Below are 17,048 nucleotides of genomic sequence, written 5' to 3'. Positions count from 1 at the left end.
TCAAAGCGGCAATCCGCACAGGTGGGCGGCGAGGCCCCTTAGACCAAAGATGGTTAGACATGCTCACTCTTGGCGATTGGCCCCCGGAGTGTGGGCACGTGACCTGAGCTCGGCCAGTCAGACACTGACAACTGGCAACTCGGTGTCTTTTTTTTTTTTAATTTTTATTTATTATTTATGATAGTCACAGAGAGAGAGAGAGAGAGAGAGAGAGGCAGAGGGAGAAGCAGGCTCCATGCACCGGGAGCCCGACGTGGGACTCGATTCGGGGTCTCCAGGATCGTGCCCTGGGCCAAAGGCAGGCGCCAAACCGTTGCGCCACCCAGGGATCCCTGGCAACTCGGTTTCTTAAAGCCAAGAGAGGGGGATGAGTGGGCGTGGGAAGGGTGGTGTCTCCGTTTTTCTGTCTCCTAAAATTCCTAATTACAAAGTCAACACATGCCCTTTACAAGCAGAAGAAGCATCCATAAATATATTCAGAAAGTGTGATTAATCTCTTTGCAAAACATCCCCCTCGATTCTCCTTGCTGATTAGCTAAGTTCCTCTGCAGCTTGTTCTCCCCCATGTCATAGTCATCCCTCCAGGTCATTGGATGTCTATTGTACTCACTCTACTATAGCTCCAGACTTTTCCATAATATAAATGCACCACAATTTTTTCCACCCTCCACTTGGACAGGAACCTTTCAGATATCCATGACACTTGTAAATGCACATCCTCATTGACCCAGCAAGCGGAGTTTCAGGAATCAATCCTACAGAAATAAAGCCCTAGCTTGCCCATAAGACTTCGTGTACGAGGATACTTACTACATGTTACTTGCAGCATCAGAAACTGGAAATAACCTAAATGCCCCACAATCTTCCCTGATCTATGTGGTTTATTGCATTTGGTTTGGGGAGGGGAGAAAATTCAACTGTGAAAAATACTTAATGAAAACCACTACTCAAACCCAGGTGAGAATTGGGAATTTTAGATTCCTTCCAACGATGAAATTTGAGACGCTTTTCATTTTCGTGGATTCGGGGAGGCAGGAAGAAAAAACAAGATGCGTATGTCAAGGTCGGATTACCACAGCACAAATGGGTCGTTGTTAGGTCTGTATTACCACATGGACAGCAAATCTGAATCCTCAGACAACCCAAGCTCAAGTTTTGCATCCATCCAGCGAGTCTCAAACTACGTTATGCATAAGATTCATCCAGGACTCTTGGCAAACTGAGGGTCAGCAGGTCTGACGGGAGGCCTGAGATGGTGCACCTTTCACAAGCAACGGGGGGGGGGGGGGGGGGACCACACCTTGAGTTGTAAGGATTTGATTGATTCACATTTACCATCTGAACTGAATACCCCTCATTTGTCAAATAATGTGGTTGGTGAGGGTGGTTATCCATGTGAGTTTTCCCAGGTCTATCACCGTTTTTGCACTGGAAGTCCCCAGTCTCAGGCAAACCAGACAACTGGATTAGATCAGAGTCACAAACCTCAGAGGCTGAAAAATAATATAAATGAATGAAGTGGGTTAGTTGGAGACTTTGGCAAACAGAAGAGCTTAAATGCCCATTTTCTAAAGCTCTACGTAAGATTCTTAAACTTGCAACCTTGGCCTAGATGACCCCTTAGAAATTCTGAGAAACTCTATAATAGATTTTTTTCTGATGTAGCTGTAAGTGTCCAATGGTGATGGACACAACAAAAATATTTGAAATCAATGACTGTCCAGAAATGAGATGAAAATAGTTTAAAGAGGGGCACCTGGGTGGCTTGATGGTCAAGCATCTGCCTTCGGCTCAGGGCGTGACCCCAGGGTCCTGGGATCCAGTGCAAGTCAGGCTCCCCATGGGGAGCCTGCCTCTCCCTCTGTCTGTGTCTCTGCCTCTCTCTCTCTGTCTCTGTCTCTCATGAATGAATAAATAAAATCTTAAAAAAATAATAAAAGGAAATAGTTTAAAGAGAGGGCAGAAAAAGGGTCTACCTGTCCATTCAAAACCTGAGTGTGGTAGCCAGCCCTGAATGATTCTCACTTCCGGGTTGCCACATCCAGTGGCTGTCTCCCACACCAGATAGGGCTAACCTGTATAATCGATAGGGTATTGTAATGACATCTATACTTCAATATAATTTTTTAAAAATAGGATATTGTGGACATGCTGGGGTTTGACTTCCTAGGCCCCGTCATAGAGGCTTCGGTCTTACTGCTTTTTAAGATCACCTGCTCTGGGGGAGGGCAGCCGGCATGTTGTGAGGTTACCCAAGCAGTCCTGTGGAGAGATTCACACAGCAAGGTATGGAGGCCTCACATGACAGCCGTGTGAGGGGGCCCTTTTGGAAGTGGATCCTGCAGCTTTAGTCCAGCCTTCAGAGGATACAGACCAGCCAACACCTTAACTGAAATCTTACAGAGACTTTGAGATGGAACCACTCAGCTAAGCCACTTTCCATCAAACACTCTGAAAATTCCCTGAGGACCGAACACCTAAGAAATTGCAGACTGGCAGCCAGCAGGGCCATAAACGAGTTTTATTCTGCCTGCGTATTTTTGTAAGGTGAATTAGTGACCAATTCTAGAAACCAGGTTGTGTTCCCATGCAAATCTGGATTTCTAGCACCTCCTGAAAATTAGAAACACTTTTTATTGCTACAGATCAAGGAGAGGCCAGGGCAGAACAGCCCCTGCCCTGCACACCCACTGCCTCCTGCTGTCTTCCTGGCCGGTACCATGTGTGAACATTACATGCTGGCCCTCCTAAGTCTGTGATCCTTGACTTAGAGATCAGAAACCTTTCCACCAGGGATTCTCAAAGTGTGGTCCAGGGACCAGCAGCAGCACCTGGGAACTTGCTAGAAAGAAAAATTGGGGGGGGGGGGTGAATCCAGAAATTCTGGGGTGGAGCCCAGTGATCTGTATTTCAACAAGCCCTCCAGGGGATTCTGATGTATGGAAAAGAAACACTGTTTCGCACAAAATAAGGTGTCTTGCTTTTGGCCACTGTGTTAGTCTTCGAGGACTTCCATTAAAAAGTACTACAAACTTGGTGGCTTAGAAGAGCAGAAATTTATTGTCTCACAGTTCTAGCGGCTAGAAGTCTAAAATCAAAGTGTCAGCTCCCTCTGAAACTGGAGGGGAATTCTTCCTGGCTTCTGGTGGTTTGCCAGCCTCCTTGGGCACCACTTGGACTATAGACACAGCACCTGAGTCCTCCGTCTCTGCACGGTGTTCTCCACGCGAGTCTTCACATCATCTTCCCAATGGGGGTGCCTGCTTCTGTGTCCCGATTTTCCCTTTTAATATGGAATCCAGTCATTGGATTAGGGCCCACCCTAAGACGTCCTGTGAAGTCCGTTATCTCTGTAAAGACCCTGTGTCTGAATAAGGTCACGTCCGTGTACTCACTGAGGGTTAGAACTCCAGCATATTTGGGCAGGAGGGGGGGGAAATACAATTTGACCACAAACAAAAACCATTTTCTGCTATTCAGTAGAGGAGACTCAGAATGCCTGAGGATCCGGCTCTGCCAACGGGCGCCCGTGCCCCCCGCCCCCCAGCAATGCCAGCAGCCTGTACCCTCTGCTAGGCTTCGGGTCAGATCCTTGGTGGCCACACAAGGCCAAGTTCTCAGACGTTCGTGAGGGCCCAGGCACCTCCAGGGACACAGTGAGGAGCAGGAATCTGGAAGCAATTTGATCTCAAATAATCTGCTCACCTGTCCTTTTTCCCTGACACATAGACAAATAAACAATACATTTTTTTAAATTGAGGGCTAATCATGCAATGTGCTGAACACCGGCCTGCCAGTCCCAATCCTCTGTTGTGACTTTAAATCTCTTTGAGCCTCGGATTTCTCAGGTGTCCACGGAGGGGCTTGCATGACCTGTGCGTGATCTCCCTTCCAGCTCTAAAAGTCCGTGACTAATTGACACTGAAAGATCTTTCCATCTCAGAATACCCAATCCCCTCTTCCGTCATTAGGGAGGCCACGGACACTGGGCAGCATGACTGTATTTAACAAATCCATTCACGCGCTCCGTCAAGAAGCTCTCCTCATAAGCAAAGCACCTCGCCCTCTTTTCACAAGGCATTGGAGTTAAGGGACCCCACTGGTGACTTGAGCTAAAGTCTTGAAGCGTCTCTGGTCAAAAGGGAGCGAGTGGCTTTCCACGCCCTCGCCGGCCCGGGGGCGGCGGAGGTACCAAGGCCCTGTGGTCAGCGCGGGCGGCGGGGCTTGGCGGGGGGTTGCGCCGTGAGAGCTCTCGCCCAGAAAACCCACCACGTAATCCGGGGCTAAGTTTCCACCCTGTCCCGGGTTTCTAACTCGAGCTGACTCTACTTCAAAAGAAGGAAAGCTTGTTTGGCCTCATACCCACGAAGCGCCGGTTTCAGGAATGTGACATGCTGTTAAACCGCAGCCGTGTAAGCTTGCGGCCGCTGAGATGTTCCAAGGATGGAAGTTTCACTTTTCAAAGAGAAACTTGGCACCGCAAAGCTGGAGACACAAGGTGACGGCTGTTGGCCCCAAGAAGCCGTCTCCCCGCAGCGCACCTACTATGTGTGGACCTAACGGGGTGGGGGCGGGGAGGTGGAGGAGGATGGGCTCAATTTACAACCGTGACACACAGTTGCTGCCCGGGACCAGTTCGCAGGAGGCAGAGGGAGAGGACAGCTGGGCACAGTCCAGGGCTGGCGCCCGGCATCGCGCAGGCCGGGGTGGCAGGGAACTACCCCGGAAGCCAGGTCCGTGAGTGGCCGGCATGGCACAGCGGGGAGAGGCCTAGGCTGCTGGAGCAGATGCAGGAGCTGGAGAGCGGGTCCCCAGCAATCAACACAGGGGACTCGGTGTCCCTGTCACGACTCACATCAGGCCCCCTGCGCCCCCACCTTCACATCTGGCTCGGAGTTTCAGCAGGATGGTCAACAAGAGCTGCTGAATGCCATTGGAAGATGATGTGGGGGTGTCCTGTCTCCTTGGATTGGAGTTAATCTGCATTTCAAAGCAAAGTCGGTATCTGGGGAATGAATTAATACAGAATCAAATCACAGAGAATCACGATTCTTTAATTTGGTAAAGGAACTTGGAGGTCACTTAAGCTAACCTCTCGCTCCGCGCCCGAATCCTTACAGTGGATTAGTTTTCCAGCTTCTGTTTGGATGCCTCCACTGACAGGGAGCTTGCTTGTTCATAAGGTAATCGGTGTCATTACCAAAAGGCTCTAGTTGCCTCAAAATGTTTTCCTTATTTGGTGCTAACTTTTTCCTTTAACTTACCCTCCTAAGTGCATGCTCTGTCCTTTGAAACAGGCCTGGACCTGTATTTTCTGCAGCAACCCTTTAACGATTTGAAGGCGGGGCCACCATCTAAACAGCCCTGGTTCCTTGCATGGTACTTCTGTGGGACGGCTCCTGGTCCTGATTAAGGTCATCTGAACCCTGCCTGTGTCCTTCAAGAAATGCGCTCCTCCCTTCCCCAAACTGAGAGCCATTTTCCAGAGACACTGAGAGCAATGGGGGTCAGAGTGTGGGCAGTGTGTGGGCAACACTGGAAACCTGAGCCAGCTAACCTCAAAGACCACAGATGATGGCCACTTCAGGAACTAAATAGTGATCCAGATCTACCCATCCCAGGGTGACACTTTCAGAGGAGCCCGGCAGCCTTGACCGGGCCAGAGGCTGAGTACATGCAAAGTTTGGGAAGTTTGTAGCCTCTCACTGGTTGGAGTAAAAGTGGGCCCTGGGCTAGAGTCCGTGGATGCTGGATTTCATGGACACTGGTGGGGAAAACCACCGGCCGCTGAGAGTGGCATAGGAGGGAGAAGCCCGCCCCCTTGTGGACCTCTGGGGGGTGGCAAGGTGCAGAGAGCACCTTGAGACCTCACAGGTGAGGGGCCTGGGGGAGCAGCCACTTACTGTCACTGCTTCCATTTTACCAGTTGCCTCTGGCAGCCTGCAAAGAGACGTGATCTGGACTGTCACAGGGTAGGAGAGTGAGAGCAGGGGACACAACAGGAAGTTAGGACATGGAGACCCCTTGCTCCAGTTGTCTGACTACAGAAAGTTGGAGATAAATCAGGCAGGTGTTCTTAGCTGTTGAAAAAAAAAAAAAGATGGCAGGAGGTGTTTTGTGGTTCTGCCACTTGCTGGGTGACCCCAGGCAAACCACAGTCCCTCACTGGGCCTCTCCAGGCTGACCTGGGTGAAGGCTGCATCCCTCTGAATGCTTGCACCTTATGGACCTAGCTGGAGGCGTTCACATACCAGTTCTGACAATAGTCTATCATTAGTGGCACCACCCCAATGACTGAAGACAAGAGGCGGTGGGAGGTGGCTGGGGGCAAAAGCATATGTGAAACAGGAGGCAGAGGGGACCGACTTAGCCAGCTTGGCAGGTCACCAAGGCCCTGGAGAGTGCGGTGTCCTTCCAGTGTGCCAAAGGAAGCCCCAGAGAGTCATTTCTCACAGTGGTCTCCCCTCTTCCAGACCTTGGGCCAATTCTACCTCTAGAGCAGTGACCTCCTCCTCCTGAAATGCTTCTGATGTCTGGGTCAGAAAGCATGCTTGCTGGGATGCCTGGGTGGCTCAGCAGTTTGTCGCCTGCCTTCAGCCCAGGGCATGATCCTGGAGACCCGGGATCGAGTCCCACGTGGGGCTCCCTGCATGGAGCCTGCTTCTCCCTCTGCCTGTGTCTCTGCCTCTCTCTCTCTCTCTCTCTGTCCCTCATGAATAAATAAATAAATAAATCTTAAAAAGAAAAAAAAAGAAAAGAAAAGAAAGCATGCTTGCCCCAGCCAGACGTGACCCAGGCATACTTCATGCTCAACATGGCAGCCCACAAACATCACTCGAACACTCCTAAGCTGCCTTTACTCAGCACTAAGTGTATTATGGAAGATTGTTTTTAATGTTATTTTCTTTCTTTTGTTTTACTTAAGATGTTATCATTTGAGAGAGAATGAGTGAGAGGGAGCATGAGCGGGGACGGGGAGCGGGGGCAGAGGGAGAGGGAGAAGTAGGCTCTCTACTGAACAGGGAGCCCTATGCAGGACTTGATCCCCAGATCTGGGCTCATGACCTGAGCCAAAGGCAGATGCCCAACCAACTGAGCCACCCAGGCGCCCCTTTAACATTATTTTCAAAGTGGCTTCTGCACTACTCTGTGATCAATGAGCATGATTGGGCTAAATGTAACCTGGGAAATGCAAGCCAGAAGCGCTTTCCTCAAAGCTCTTTGGATAAAAAATAGAGGTGGATTAAAAATACTGAATTATATGCCAAAATGGTTCAAATTTTTTCTGCACGATGCTCACAGAGACACTCAGTCATGGTGTCACTGAAGATGTTATTTTAAAACACTTAACTGTCCTCTGGCAAAATGAAAGATATTGAAACCCTTATAAAATGGCCTTTTTAAAATTACCTGAAATAATGTCTTCAAGCTTGTGTGCTTCTAGCTGGAAGCATCTGGGGCAAATGTTAGGAGGGGAGGAGTCATCTTGCACACCAAGATGCACTAAAGTTTTGGCTAAAACTAAAAAAGCCTGCAATTTCTCATTTTTTTAAAAAAAAACCAAAAGTATTGTAAGGTTATTATAAGACATTTTAAGTTGTTACGTAAACACCCCTTAAAAATTAGAGGATTCCAGGAATAAGTACAGTCCAAGTTCTACCTAAAACATAAAGTCAGGTAGAACATGTAACTCTAATTGTAGACAGAACCCTTTTCAAACACCTATATAGACCACCCAGTTTCTGCAGGATTGCCAAATTCTAAAATTGTAATGAAAATTTTAAAGTCCAAAACCTACAAGCCATCAGAGGTTCAGTAAGCAGATTGTGCCATTTCAAAACTGAAAATGTGCTTGCATAAGCAAGTCACCGGGGCTAACCTTTCTGGATTGGGAGTCTGGCCTTCAGTTCAGAACATGGCTATGCCAGGGTCAGAAATGTGACCAAACTGCGCTTTCACGGAGGTTAGCCAAGGTTCACAGGGTCATGACTGGGCCATTTTATCAGTCATGTCAGGCTCACACCCTATTGCCTGGCATAGATAAAAACTTTATCTGTCAGCTAGCTAAATCTACTCCTCCTGCCTTTATTTTCAATAAAGAAAACCTGGACTAGCTTATCTAAACCAGAGGCTGGCCTCTTCCAATACTGTTTTCATATGCAACGTCTGCTCTCATTTTGGTAACTGTCTGTAATCAGAGTGATCATTCTCCTACCTGAAACCTTCAGAAAAACAGTGCTGGCACTATGCAACAAAGCAGATTTATTATGTTTATTAAACATAATAAGTGTATGGCTGAAGGTGTTATGAGTATGATCGTTCTCAAAGCATTACCTTTTCAAACTCATCTTTCCCTAAAGACAAGCAAGCAAAAAAAAAAAAAAAAAATCTAAAATGAACTTTGATAGATTTTCCAAACGGGGTATCTAAACCATAGAAACATTTACAAAGTTACCTTTGGACTAACTCAGAAACACATACATTAGATTTTCTACTGAGGATTCAGAGAAATAACAGCTAAAGTTTCTTCCTCACAAGAAAATAGATACGCACAGATTACAAATAAAACCATGCATGTAGACACTTCGAAATCTGGTTAAATACACAAATATAAAACCAGAGAGTTTTCCCCCATAGGAATCTTAAATGCAAGACAAGCACCTTCAGATTTTACTTTATTTGGAAGCTATCCAAATTCATTATTTTAATATTTAAAGACTGTGGTATTGTAGTAGAGACACATAAATATTATAATATACATTTAGAAATTAAATATAATAAAATCAACATGACACCATGTAAAAACGCAAATAAGTCTGAGGTCTGGGCCTTCGCACCCATCAGATCTCCCCCTGGAAGTGGGTGAACCTCGCAGGGAGATCATCTACAGGGTACACGGTGGGACTGGTTTTCATTGTAGGAGGTCCATTTAGAAGCCGCCAGTCACAATGCCTGGCCAGCTCCACTGTAAATATTTTGAGAAGAATTTTTGCAAACTCCTTCCCTACACAGCTCCTCAGGCCTCCTCCAAATGGAATGAAGCTGAACCTGGATGCATCCTCCGGGTGAGGCAGCATAAACCGGTCAGGGTTAAATTCATCCTTGTTGGTGAAGATGTCCGCCACATCATGAGTATCACAGATGCTGTAGATAACATTCCAGCCCTTGGGAATCTGGTAGCCCTGCAAAAGATTATGAAGTCCCCAGGACTGACACACTGGAATCTAACTTTCAACAACAAAAAGCCATCGCTGATAACCGGAGGAATTATGAGTTGAAAAAAGAGGGCGTGAGGAGAGAGACAGGACAGACAGACCTTCAGACTACTGAAACACATATCCCCACGAGGCAGGATAATGATACCAGAAACAGAAGAAATTTAAGCCCGTGCACAGGGAAGCAAAGGGGAGATTTAAAAGCACAACAAAAGGGGGGGGGGCGGGAAGAGAACTTTTAACTTACATTTAATTCAAAAGTCTTAAGAGCAACCCGAAACCCTCCTGGAACTGGGGGATTCAGTCGGAGGGTCTCTTTAATAACACACCCGATGTATTTAAGCTGCTCCAGAATTTCAATGTCCAACTTGTTGTCTTGATTGCTCTTGCAAAGTAAACCCTATCAAAACAGTCATACAGAGGTGAACGGTTATTTTGTGCTCCAATAAAATCAGCCCAGCAGACGTAAACAGGACTTACTTAAGTGGCGGCTAGACCCACAGGGCCCCGTGATGGGAGAGGGTGAGGGGGAGACTGTGAGCAGCTAAAGACCATTTGCCTCCACCCCTTGGCCCAAATCCACTATCTATTTACAATTCCAAGAGAAAGCAGCTCCCCACTTAGAACCACCTAGCTTCTCCCCCTCCCTCCCCACCCCCATTACCACCACCACTACTATCACTGCCACCTACGAGTGAGTTCCCAGTCACGCCCTTGAACACACAAATTCAAGAAAGTGGAATCTATCTGAAAATCTCCAACGTACTGCACAAAGTAGAGAAGGAGAAGGAATACAAGGATCAACCCCCCCACACACACTCAGCGGAATCACAGTTCAAAATTCCTTCCTTTTTATTCACAAAGCTAATTATCTTTCCCCACCCGCCCACCCACCCACCCACCCCCTGACCCTGCACTTTCAAAATACTCAGGGAAGATGGCACCCTTACATATTGGCAAGTTGGACACGGAGCAGCTGAATTTCTTAAGCTAATAGGGAACCCCGGTGTCCTCCTACCTTACTCTTTAGCTCCTCTCGAACTTTCTGGAGAACATGGGGGTAGAGCCCAAGGTAAGTAATCAGAGATGTGGCTGCACTAGCTGTAGTTTCATGTCCCCCAAAGAGTAGTTCCGTTGAGGACTGCTTTAGTGCCTAAAGACGGAATAAGACAAACATCTTTTACAAGTCTGCGTTCAATTTTACACAGCGATTACTTAGAACCGAACTGAAAGTTCTAGAAAGAAGATGAGAAGGGCTAAAAGTCTGCTGACAGAAAGCCAAGAAAAACTATATTTCTAAAACAAAATGCATAGTCCCTTTAGTTGGGCTCGAGCAGGAAAGCCAGTAAAACCTCACTACACGGAGAATTCTTGAATGAAAGCCTTGGTTGTATTAAAATCGCCCAACATTATTTACATTTTGCAAATTCCAACTTTCCCTGTAAAGCCTGGTAGGGCTAGGGGATGCTCCCCGTTCCGCTGCAGCCTCTCCCACAGCTCTCCCGACCGGGTGTCTCAGCCTTCCGGGTCCCACCCCCCGGTGTCTGGGCGCTCTGCCCACTCCGGAGTCCGGACGGACGTGCGCTTTGGGGGATCCTCGGCACCGCCCTTGGAAAGCCAGGGGACCAAATCCCGCAGCGCCTCTTCCTGAAGTTGCCACCCACCTGCATGTCCAGCCTCTCTCCCCTCTCCCACGAGTGCTCGATCAACAGCTGCAGCGCATCTTTGCAGCCGCCGCCCGCCTGGGCCGTCCGCAGCCCGCAGATCTTGGCGCGAATGTTCTCCTCTATGCGCGCGTGGATGAGGTTCCGCGCCTTCATGCCCTGACCCCGGAGAGCGCACGGCAGTGAGCGGACGCCCGGCCCCGCGCCCCCCGCGCTCCCAGCCCCTCACCCTGCAAGCTCCCTCACCCGGTAGAGCCCGCTGAAGGGCACGTCGATGGGCAACGAGAACAGATTGCGGGTCATTTCCTCGAAGGCCTCCACCAGCTGCTGCTCGGCGTCCCCGCCGCTCGCGAGCCGGGGCTCACAGCCCAGCAGGATGCGCATGGAGATGCGGAACATGAGGCGCTTCACCTGGGGGTAAACCAGGAGGCCGCGCTCGCCGCGGCTCAGCCACTGTTGCAGGCAAGTGCCCACTTCTTCCGCGATCACGGGCACGTAGCACTGGAGCGCCTCGCGGCTGAAGGCCCGCATAATCACCTGAGCTCCGAGGAGGGAAAGTGTTAGAAGCGCCCCCTCGCCTTCCGGGATCCCCTTCCAGCCACCTCCCACGGCCGCCAGACCCAAGGCGCTTCGCGGCTGATAAAGCTAAACCGGGCTTGAGCCGGACACCTCCTGCATCTCTCTAGCGCTCCCCGGCATCTCTCGCCCCAACCCCTCCAGCGGATGGGGTCCCCCTTTCTGCCTAGGCACCGCCGCCCCCGCCCTCACCTTCTTGCGCTGCTTGTGCGAGGAGTCGTGCAGGTTGGAGAGGCAGCCGGAGCCCAGGATGGTACGCACCGACGCGGGCCAGTGCACCGACACCAGTCGGTGCTCCCCGAGCAAGATGCGCCGCACGTTGTCGGCGCCCATCACCCGCACGGTGGGCCGCCCGAACAGATGCGTCTTGTAGATGAAGCCGTATTTCCTGCGCTTCATCTGCAGGAACTTCCTCCGCTGGGAAAGCAGAGCGGAGGAAAGAGGCGGGCGTGAGGGGGCGCCGGGGAGCGCCGCGCGTCCGGCTAGCCCCGATCCTAGCCCGGGTCACCTCCCTCTCTGGGACGCCTACCCCGGCTTCCTGAGAGCCCGGAGCCGAGTCTGTCTCCTGAGAATCGTCCTGTCCCGCCCAAGCTCCCTTACCTGCAGCACCATTTGCAGCGTTTCCCCGAAGAAGGGGAAGCCCATAGTTCCGGGGGGCAAAGGGAGGGCGCAGCTGCGGTCGCGGCTGCTCACGCAGTACAGGTCCCAGAGCTTGATCGCGGCCAGGAAGAGCAGCAGCGGTAGCACGAAGGTGCAGAGCGCGCTGGCCAGCAGCGCCGAGAGCCCCATGGCGCGCCGCGGCCTCCCGCGCCACCTGCCGCCGCCGCCAGCGCTCCGAATCCCGCCGCGCGCCCGCTTTATAGGCGGCCCAGGTTACTGCCCACGTTACCTTGGTCAGACAAATTAGTTCACCCAAAGTTCAACTTTAATTGCGGATTGGGCCCCTGGCTCCTCCCCACCGCGAGGCGCTGCCCAAAATCTTTAACCGTTTGTTCCACGCCGAGGCAGAGGCGGCGCGGTGGCTGCTTCCCTCGGAGCGCGCCTCCTGGGGTGCGGGGCTAGGAGCAGCCTGCCTCACCCCCACCCCCCACCCTTACAAGGTGTGCGGAGCTCCAGACCACGGCTGAGGCTGGCCCGGGCTCCGGGGAGCGGGGACTCCAAGCCCCGGGCTTCCTGGCAGTCCCTTTGGAATCCCCCGCGCGGGATTGGGGTCCGACGCGCGGTCCCAGCCCAGAGCTGCCATCAAGGGCTTTCCATTTTCAGGCGCCCCGTGGGCTCCCTTCCACCTGCTGGGGAAGCAAAGGGAAGTGCGTTCAGGAACGGACTAGCTGCCACGTCCCACACGGGGGAAACTGAGGTCCAGAACGCAGAGCAAAACGCAAACCTCCCGACTCTCCCGAAGATCCCGCAGAGGAGCCCAGGTCCACGACCTAAGCGAGAGCCAGGGGGAGGGGACACCTCAGAAATGATCGGCGGTTCATGGATCCCAGCTCCCCAGATTCCTCAAGGAGACCAGCACTCGCACTCATGAAGTCCTGGAAGGTCCGACTTAAGGATACAAGAGAGCCTCCAGGGCCCTCAGGACTCCAGGGGCAACTCTCTCCAAGTCTGAGCCCCAACTCTGACGCCCCAGTGGGAGACTGTGGGGGCAATTCATCCACCGGTAGGCAACGGGCGCTCTGCGAACCCGCCGGCTTGCGAGGGCCCTGGGACTCACAGCCCCAGCTAGGCAGAGGGGACGGGGATTCCCTAGACCTGGGCAAATAAGGAAAGCCTGGGAGTCTGTACTCCCGGACCGGTTCCATCTCTGCTTGCATGACCTTGAGCAAGTCACCACACATCCCTGCGCCTCTTTCCTTCTCCGGAATATGCAGGCGGTAATTCCCAGATCTGTCTACACCCCGGGGCAGTCGTGAATTTTCGGAAAGGGGCTCCTGGCTGCAAATACTTTTCCCAGCTCCCCTAGATTACTTCACCAAGATGACCTGGACCCGGGGCACACGAGCCCTCCTCTGCTCTCCCAGCTCCCATCCACCAAAGCCACACGGGTGAGAGGGGTGCTCGACCCTAACCCCAGGCCTCTGCCGGCCCCTAATGGGAGTGTTGGGGGAATCCGTACGGGAAAGCAGGTCTTCTAGCCTTTGCCCAACTGCAGTCAGCGGCTACTGCCGCCAATGCGGGGAGCTCGGACACCGCGGGCAGTGCACGTGGGCGCCCCACTTCCCACCTGGCCGGCCCACACGCATCCTTGGTTCGAGCGCTGCACGCACCGGCAGCTCCCGGAACGAAACAATGAAGTACGTTTGTTTACAACGAAACTCCGGCTTTTGCAGGAGCACACCGCACGCCTTGAAGGCGTCCCTTGGAAATGGAAAACTCTTCGATCCTATGAGCTGTGAAATACGTGGCCATCCCGTGGTGGTCCCCAAAGTCGGCGCGATTGGACAGTGTGGGGTGGTAGGGACCGCACAGTCCCCGCAACGCTGCAAGCCGGAGTCGCCGAAGGGCTTGTTTGGAAGGCAGAGTTTCCCCGTAACCCTACGCGGCGTATAAGAGGCGCTCTAGGGAAGGGTGTCTACCACTGTCGTTTCTTCTAACGATTTGGCGGCTGTTAACGATGCTGGCCAACTTCTGGGACCGGCAGGAACCGGGCGGGACGCGCTAGAAGTAATTCTCAGAAATCCTGGGCCGGATTCTAGACGGAGCTCGGGCCGGTGAGCAAAACCGGCGAGCAAAACCGGCGAGCGGGGGCGTGACCTGGGGCCCATTCCCAATCCTCTGGCCTGACCTGCCTGTGACCCCTGCAGGCCGGACCGTGACATCCGAGTGAACTCTGCAGGGCCACCTCGCCAAGTTCAGCGCGCGCCGGGTCACAAGATGAGTGGGCCCTGCGTGCGGCAATTGCTGGGGGAGGGAGAAGAGTTTTAATAAATGTGCCCATCGAGACCTGAGAGGGCGTCCAGCGGGGGCGTCCGGCAGAAAAGGATTAAATGTGAGGGTGAAGATCATTAAAGAACATCTAGAATGGGGAAAGGGGTCAATAAATTATCAGCCAGATAAGAACTTTGATTAGAAAACTTGCCAAGCTTTTTTGGGTGGTGGTGGGCAAGGAGGAGGAGTGGTTCATTGGAAAACAAACGATTTCCAAGACGTTTACAAAACAGCCTCCCCATTGCTAAGGGTTGGGGGTGAATAGTAGTTTTTTGCTGGAAGAGGGGAGTGAAGACCCAAAAGTAGACTGGAGTCATGTGAGCACCCTTCCTCCACCATTTCCCCTCTGGCAACCCCTGCCAACCTCCCGGCTGTGAGCTGGGTTTTGTACCTGCTGTTTTCTCTGCTTAGGGAGCACCTTTCCCAGGTCACTGCTGGCTGGTTCCTTCCAAAGTCCAATGTCACCTCCTTGCAGAAGTCTTCCCCTCCCACCCTGCAGAGTTTAGGTCCTAGGTACTGCGTATGACAGACCTGTTTTATTTTCTTGAGAGCACTTAGCACCATCTGACATTCTTGAGCTCTTTTGTTTGCTGGTTTATTGTCTACCTCTTCCATAAGCAGATGCAGTCCAGGAGGGCAAAAAACCAGTATGCTCCTTCCTCAGAGAATCTGGAGCTCCTAAAACAGGAGTTCAGGTGTTCCCTGAAATTACCCAAAAGGATATTATCAATGGGAAATTGGAGCTGCCCCTACAGGAGCTTATAGTTAGTACAGATCCCAGGACAGGCAAACCAGGTCTCTTGGAACCACATACACCATGGTGGCTTCTGAGAACCTCTTCCCCATATTGCTCTTATCTCCCCCAATCAGAATCAACCCCAAGCCCTAGTCCTCCTGCCCCCTCTGCTTGGTGGGAGCTTCTCAGCCCCAACGTGATCTCTGTGGCTTCAGGAGCGCCCTGAGGGCAGGCCCCAATTCTGCCACTTTTGCTTCAATGCCTGCCGATCCCAAGGCCTGGCGCCAGGTCTGTGGTCAGTGGTAGGTGATGAATTGCCCTGGATGGGGGTTACGGCAGTGTCAGCCGAGCTCGGAAGGGCCCGCTGAGCTCTTGAGCTACCGACCCTGCCTGCGCCTGCTGCTTCCCCCTTTCCTTCTGGCCCCGGGGAACCACCTCAAGCATAAGGTCAGGAGGGCACCAGCTTCCTTCTGGTTCACTAAGGGGTCAGCTCCGGGCCTGGGCCACAACTTCCCTGGCTCACCCATCACGTCCAGCTGCCCTGGACTGTCTGAAGACGGGTGGAACGTTGCATTGGGCAGTTGGGAATGGCGACACTGGAGGCTCTTGGCTTTGATTTAAACACTGGTGGAAACCCCTCGTGTTGGAGTCCTTAAGCCAACCTAGGAATCACTATGAAAGGATGAAGGGCTGAGCTCTAGGTGATGGCCACAGGCCCAGAGGCTGGAGCAGAGAGTCAGTGATGAGGGGGAGGAGAGCACTGGCTAAGGAGTCCAGGATCCCACTGCCAGCTCCTCAGGGGAGTCTTCTGCCTATTTCTCATATGCAACAGAGGAGGTAGAGGTAGTAAATGGGAAGGTCCCTGCAGCCAACTCATATGGGGATAATTCTCAACCCAGTTCTTGGACTATGCTCAGGAGGAAAGGTCTGGCACACTCTGGAATGGGTCTGTTTTCAGGGGGATGTCTTTCCTAGGTATCCTCCAAACCCTACCCTACACCTTCCAGCCAGAGAGCAGCTGCCCAGCTAAGTCCTAGCCTCCTCCTTCCACTGCTATCAGGAAACTTTGTTCTTGGCCTTTTTAGTTTTGGTAGAAATAACCCAAACCTCTCTGATTATGTCTCAACCTGTGTGAAAATAGTCCAACCTTAGAGACATCTCGATGTGCCTATTCTCCCCTGTATATATGGGAAGATTAAATGTGTTCTTGAAGTAGGAATTCTTGCTTTTTAAGAAGTTGCCAGCAGAAGCAGTGATGTTGAGCCATTTAGAGCACCGGAAGCGCCCCACAGTTCTAAGTTTCCGCGGAAATTGAGACAGGCAGAGTGGCCTCCAAGCACCAAGCCGAGGTCAGCTGCCTGAGGGCCTTCCGCTGGGCACCTTCTCGGTGTGTCTTACTCCGGCCCAAAGCCAGGCCTGAGATGCGCTTCCTCCCAACGGTTACAGGTCCAGCCGCATTTGCTGGGTCTCTGGCACAGTCCAATTCTCCCCGCCACCCCCAAGATCCAGGCAACCGTAAGGCGAGGCCCCGCATCTCCTAGTGAAGATCTCTTCACTTCATCCCTGCCAGCATCTGGTAATCCTGGGTTAGCAGACATGTTGGGTTAAGAAAGTTGGGTAGGAGAGCTCTTAGAATGTGCCAGATGCCAGTCTAGGTACCCACAGTTTCCCTCCCCACACCCCAGGTCTATGCACTTGCTGAGCCCTCAGAGCTTGGGGCTTACTTTGTCAGACCTGTACTCAGTCCTCCACATAGAAGAGCCTGGGAAAGGCTTGAAAGGTTAGGCTCACGACCTGTCTTTCCCCAGGGCGCAGAGCGCAGGAGGCACCTTCTCACCGACCTCGGCACTTCTCCCGGGCGCCGAGGCTCAGGCGCGCGCTGCTCCTCTCTCAAAGTCTGGCACGGAGCTGCAATGGGCGACCGTT

The 17,048-nt window shown here is 52.0% G+C and overlaps 1 protein-coding gene across 1 annotated transcript; it reads right to left on the bottom strand.

The window, feature by feature from the left end:
• Nucleotides 1-8,257: 8,257 nt before the first annotated feature.
• Nucleotides 8,258-16,976, bottom strand: LOC112672070 (cytochrome P450 26A1). Its single transcript, XM_035708080.2, has 8 exons — nt 16,847-16,976; nt 12,056-16,704; nt 11,648-11,872; nt 11,126-11,416; nt 10,880-11,038; nt 10,234-10,368; nt 9,463-9,615; nt 8,258-9,182 (listed from the first exon to the last, which is right to left on the bottom strand). The coding sequence occupies exons 2-8, from the start codon at nt 12,242-12,244 to the stop codon at nt 8,841-8,843; spliced, it is 1,494 nt and encodes a 497-aa protein (XP_035563973.1). The 5' UTR covers nt 12,245-16,704; nt 16,847-16,976; the 3' UTR covers nt 8,258-8,840.
• Nucleotides 16,977-17,048: the final 72 nt, after the last annotated feature.

The sequence above is a fragment of the Canis lupus genome, chromosome 28 (genome assembly GCF_003254725.2).
Source record: "Canis lupus dingo isolate Sandy chromosome 28, ASM325472v2, whole genome shotgun sequence".
NCBI lineage: Eukaryota > Metazoa > Chordata > Mammalia > Carnivora > Canidae > Canis > Canis lupus.
Note: the sequence above shows the minus strand (reverse complement) of the source record. Positions and strands in the feature narration are given on the sequence as shown.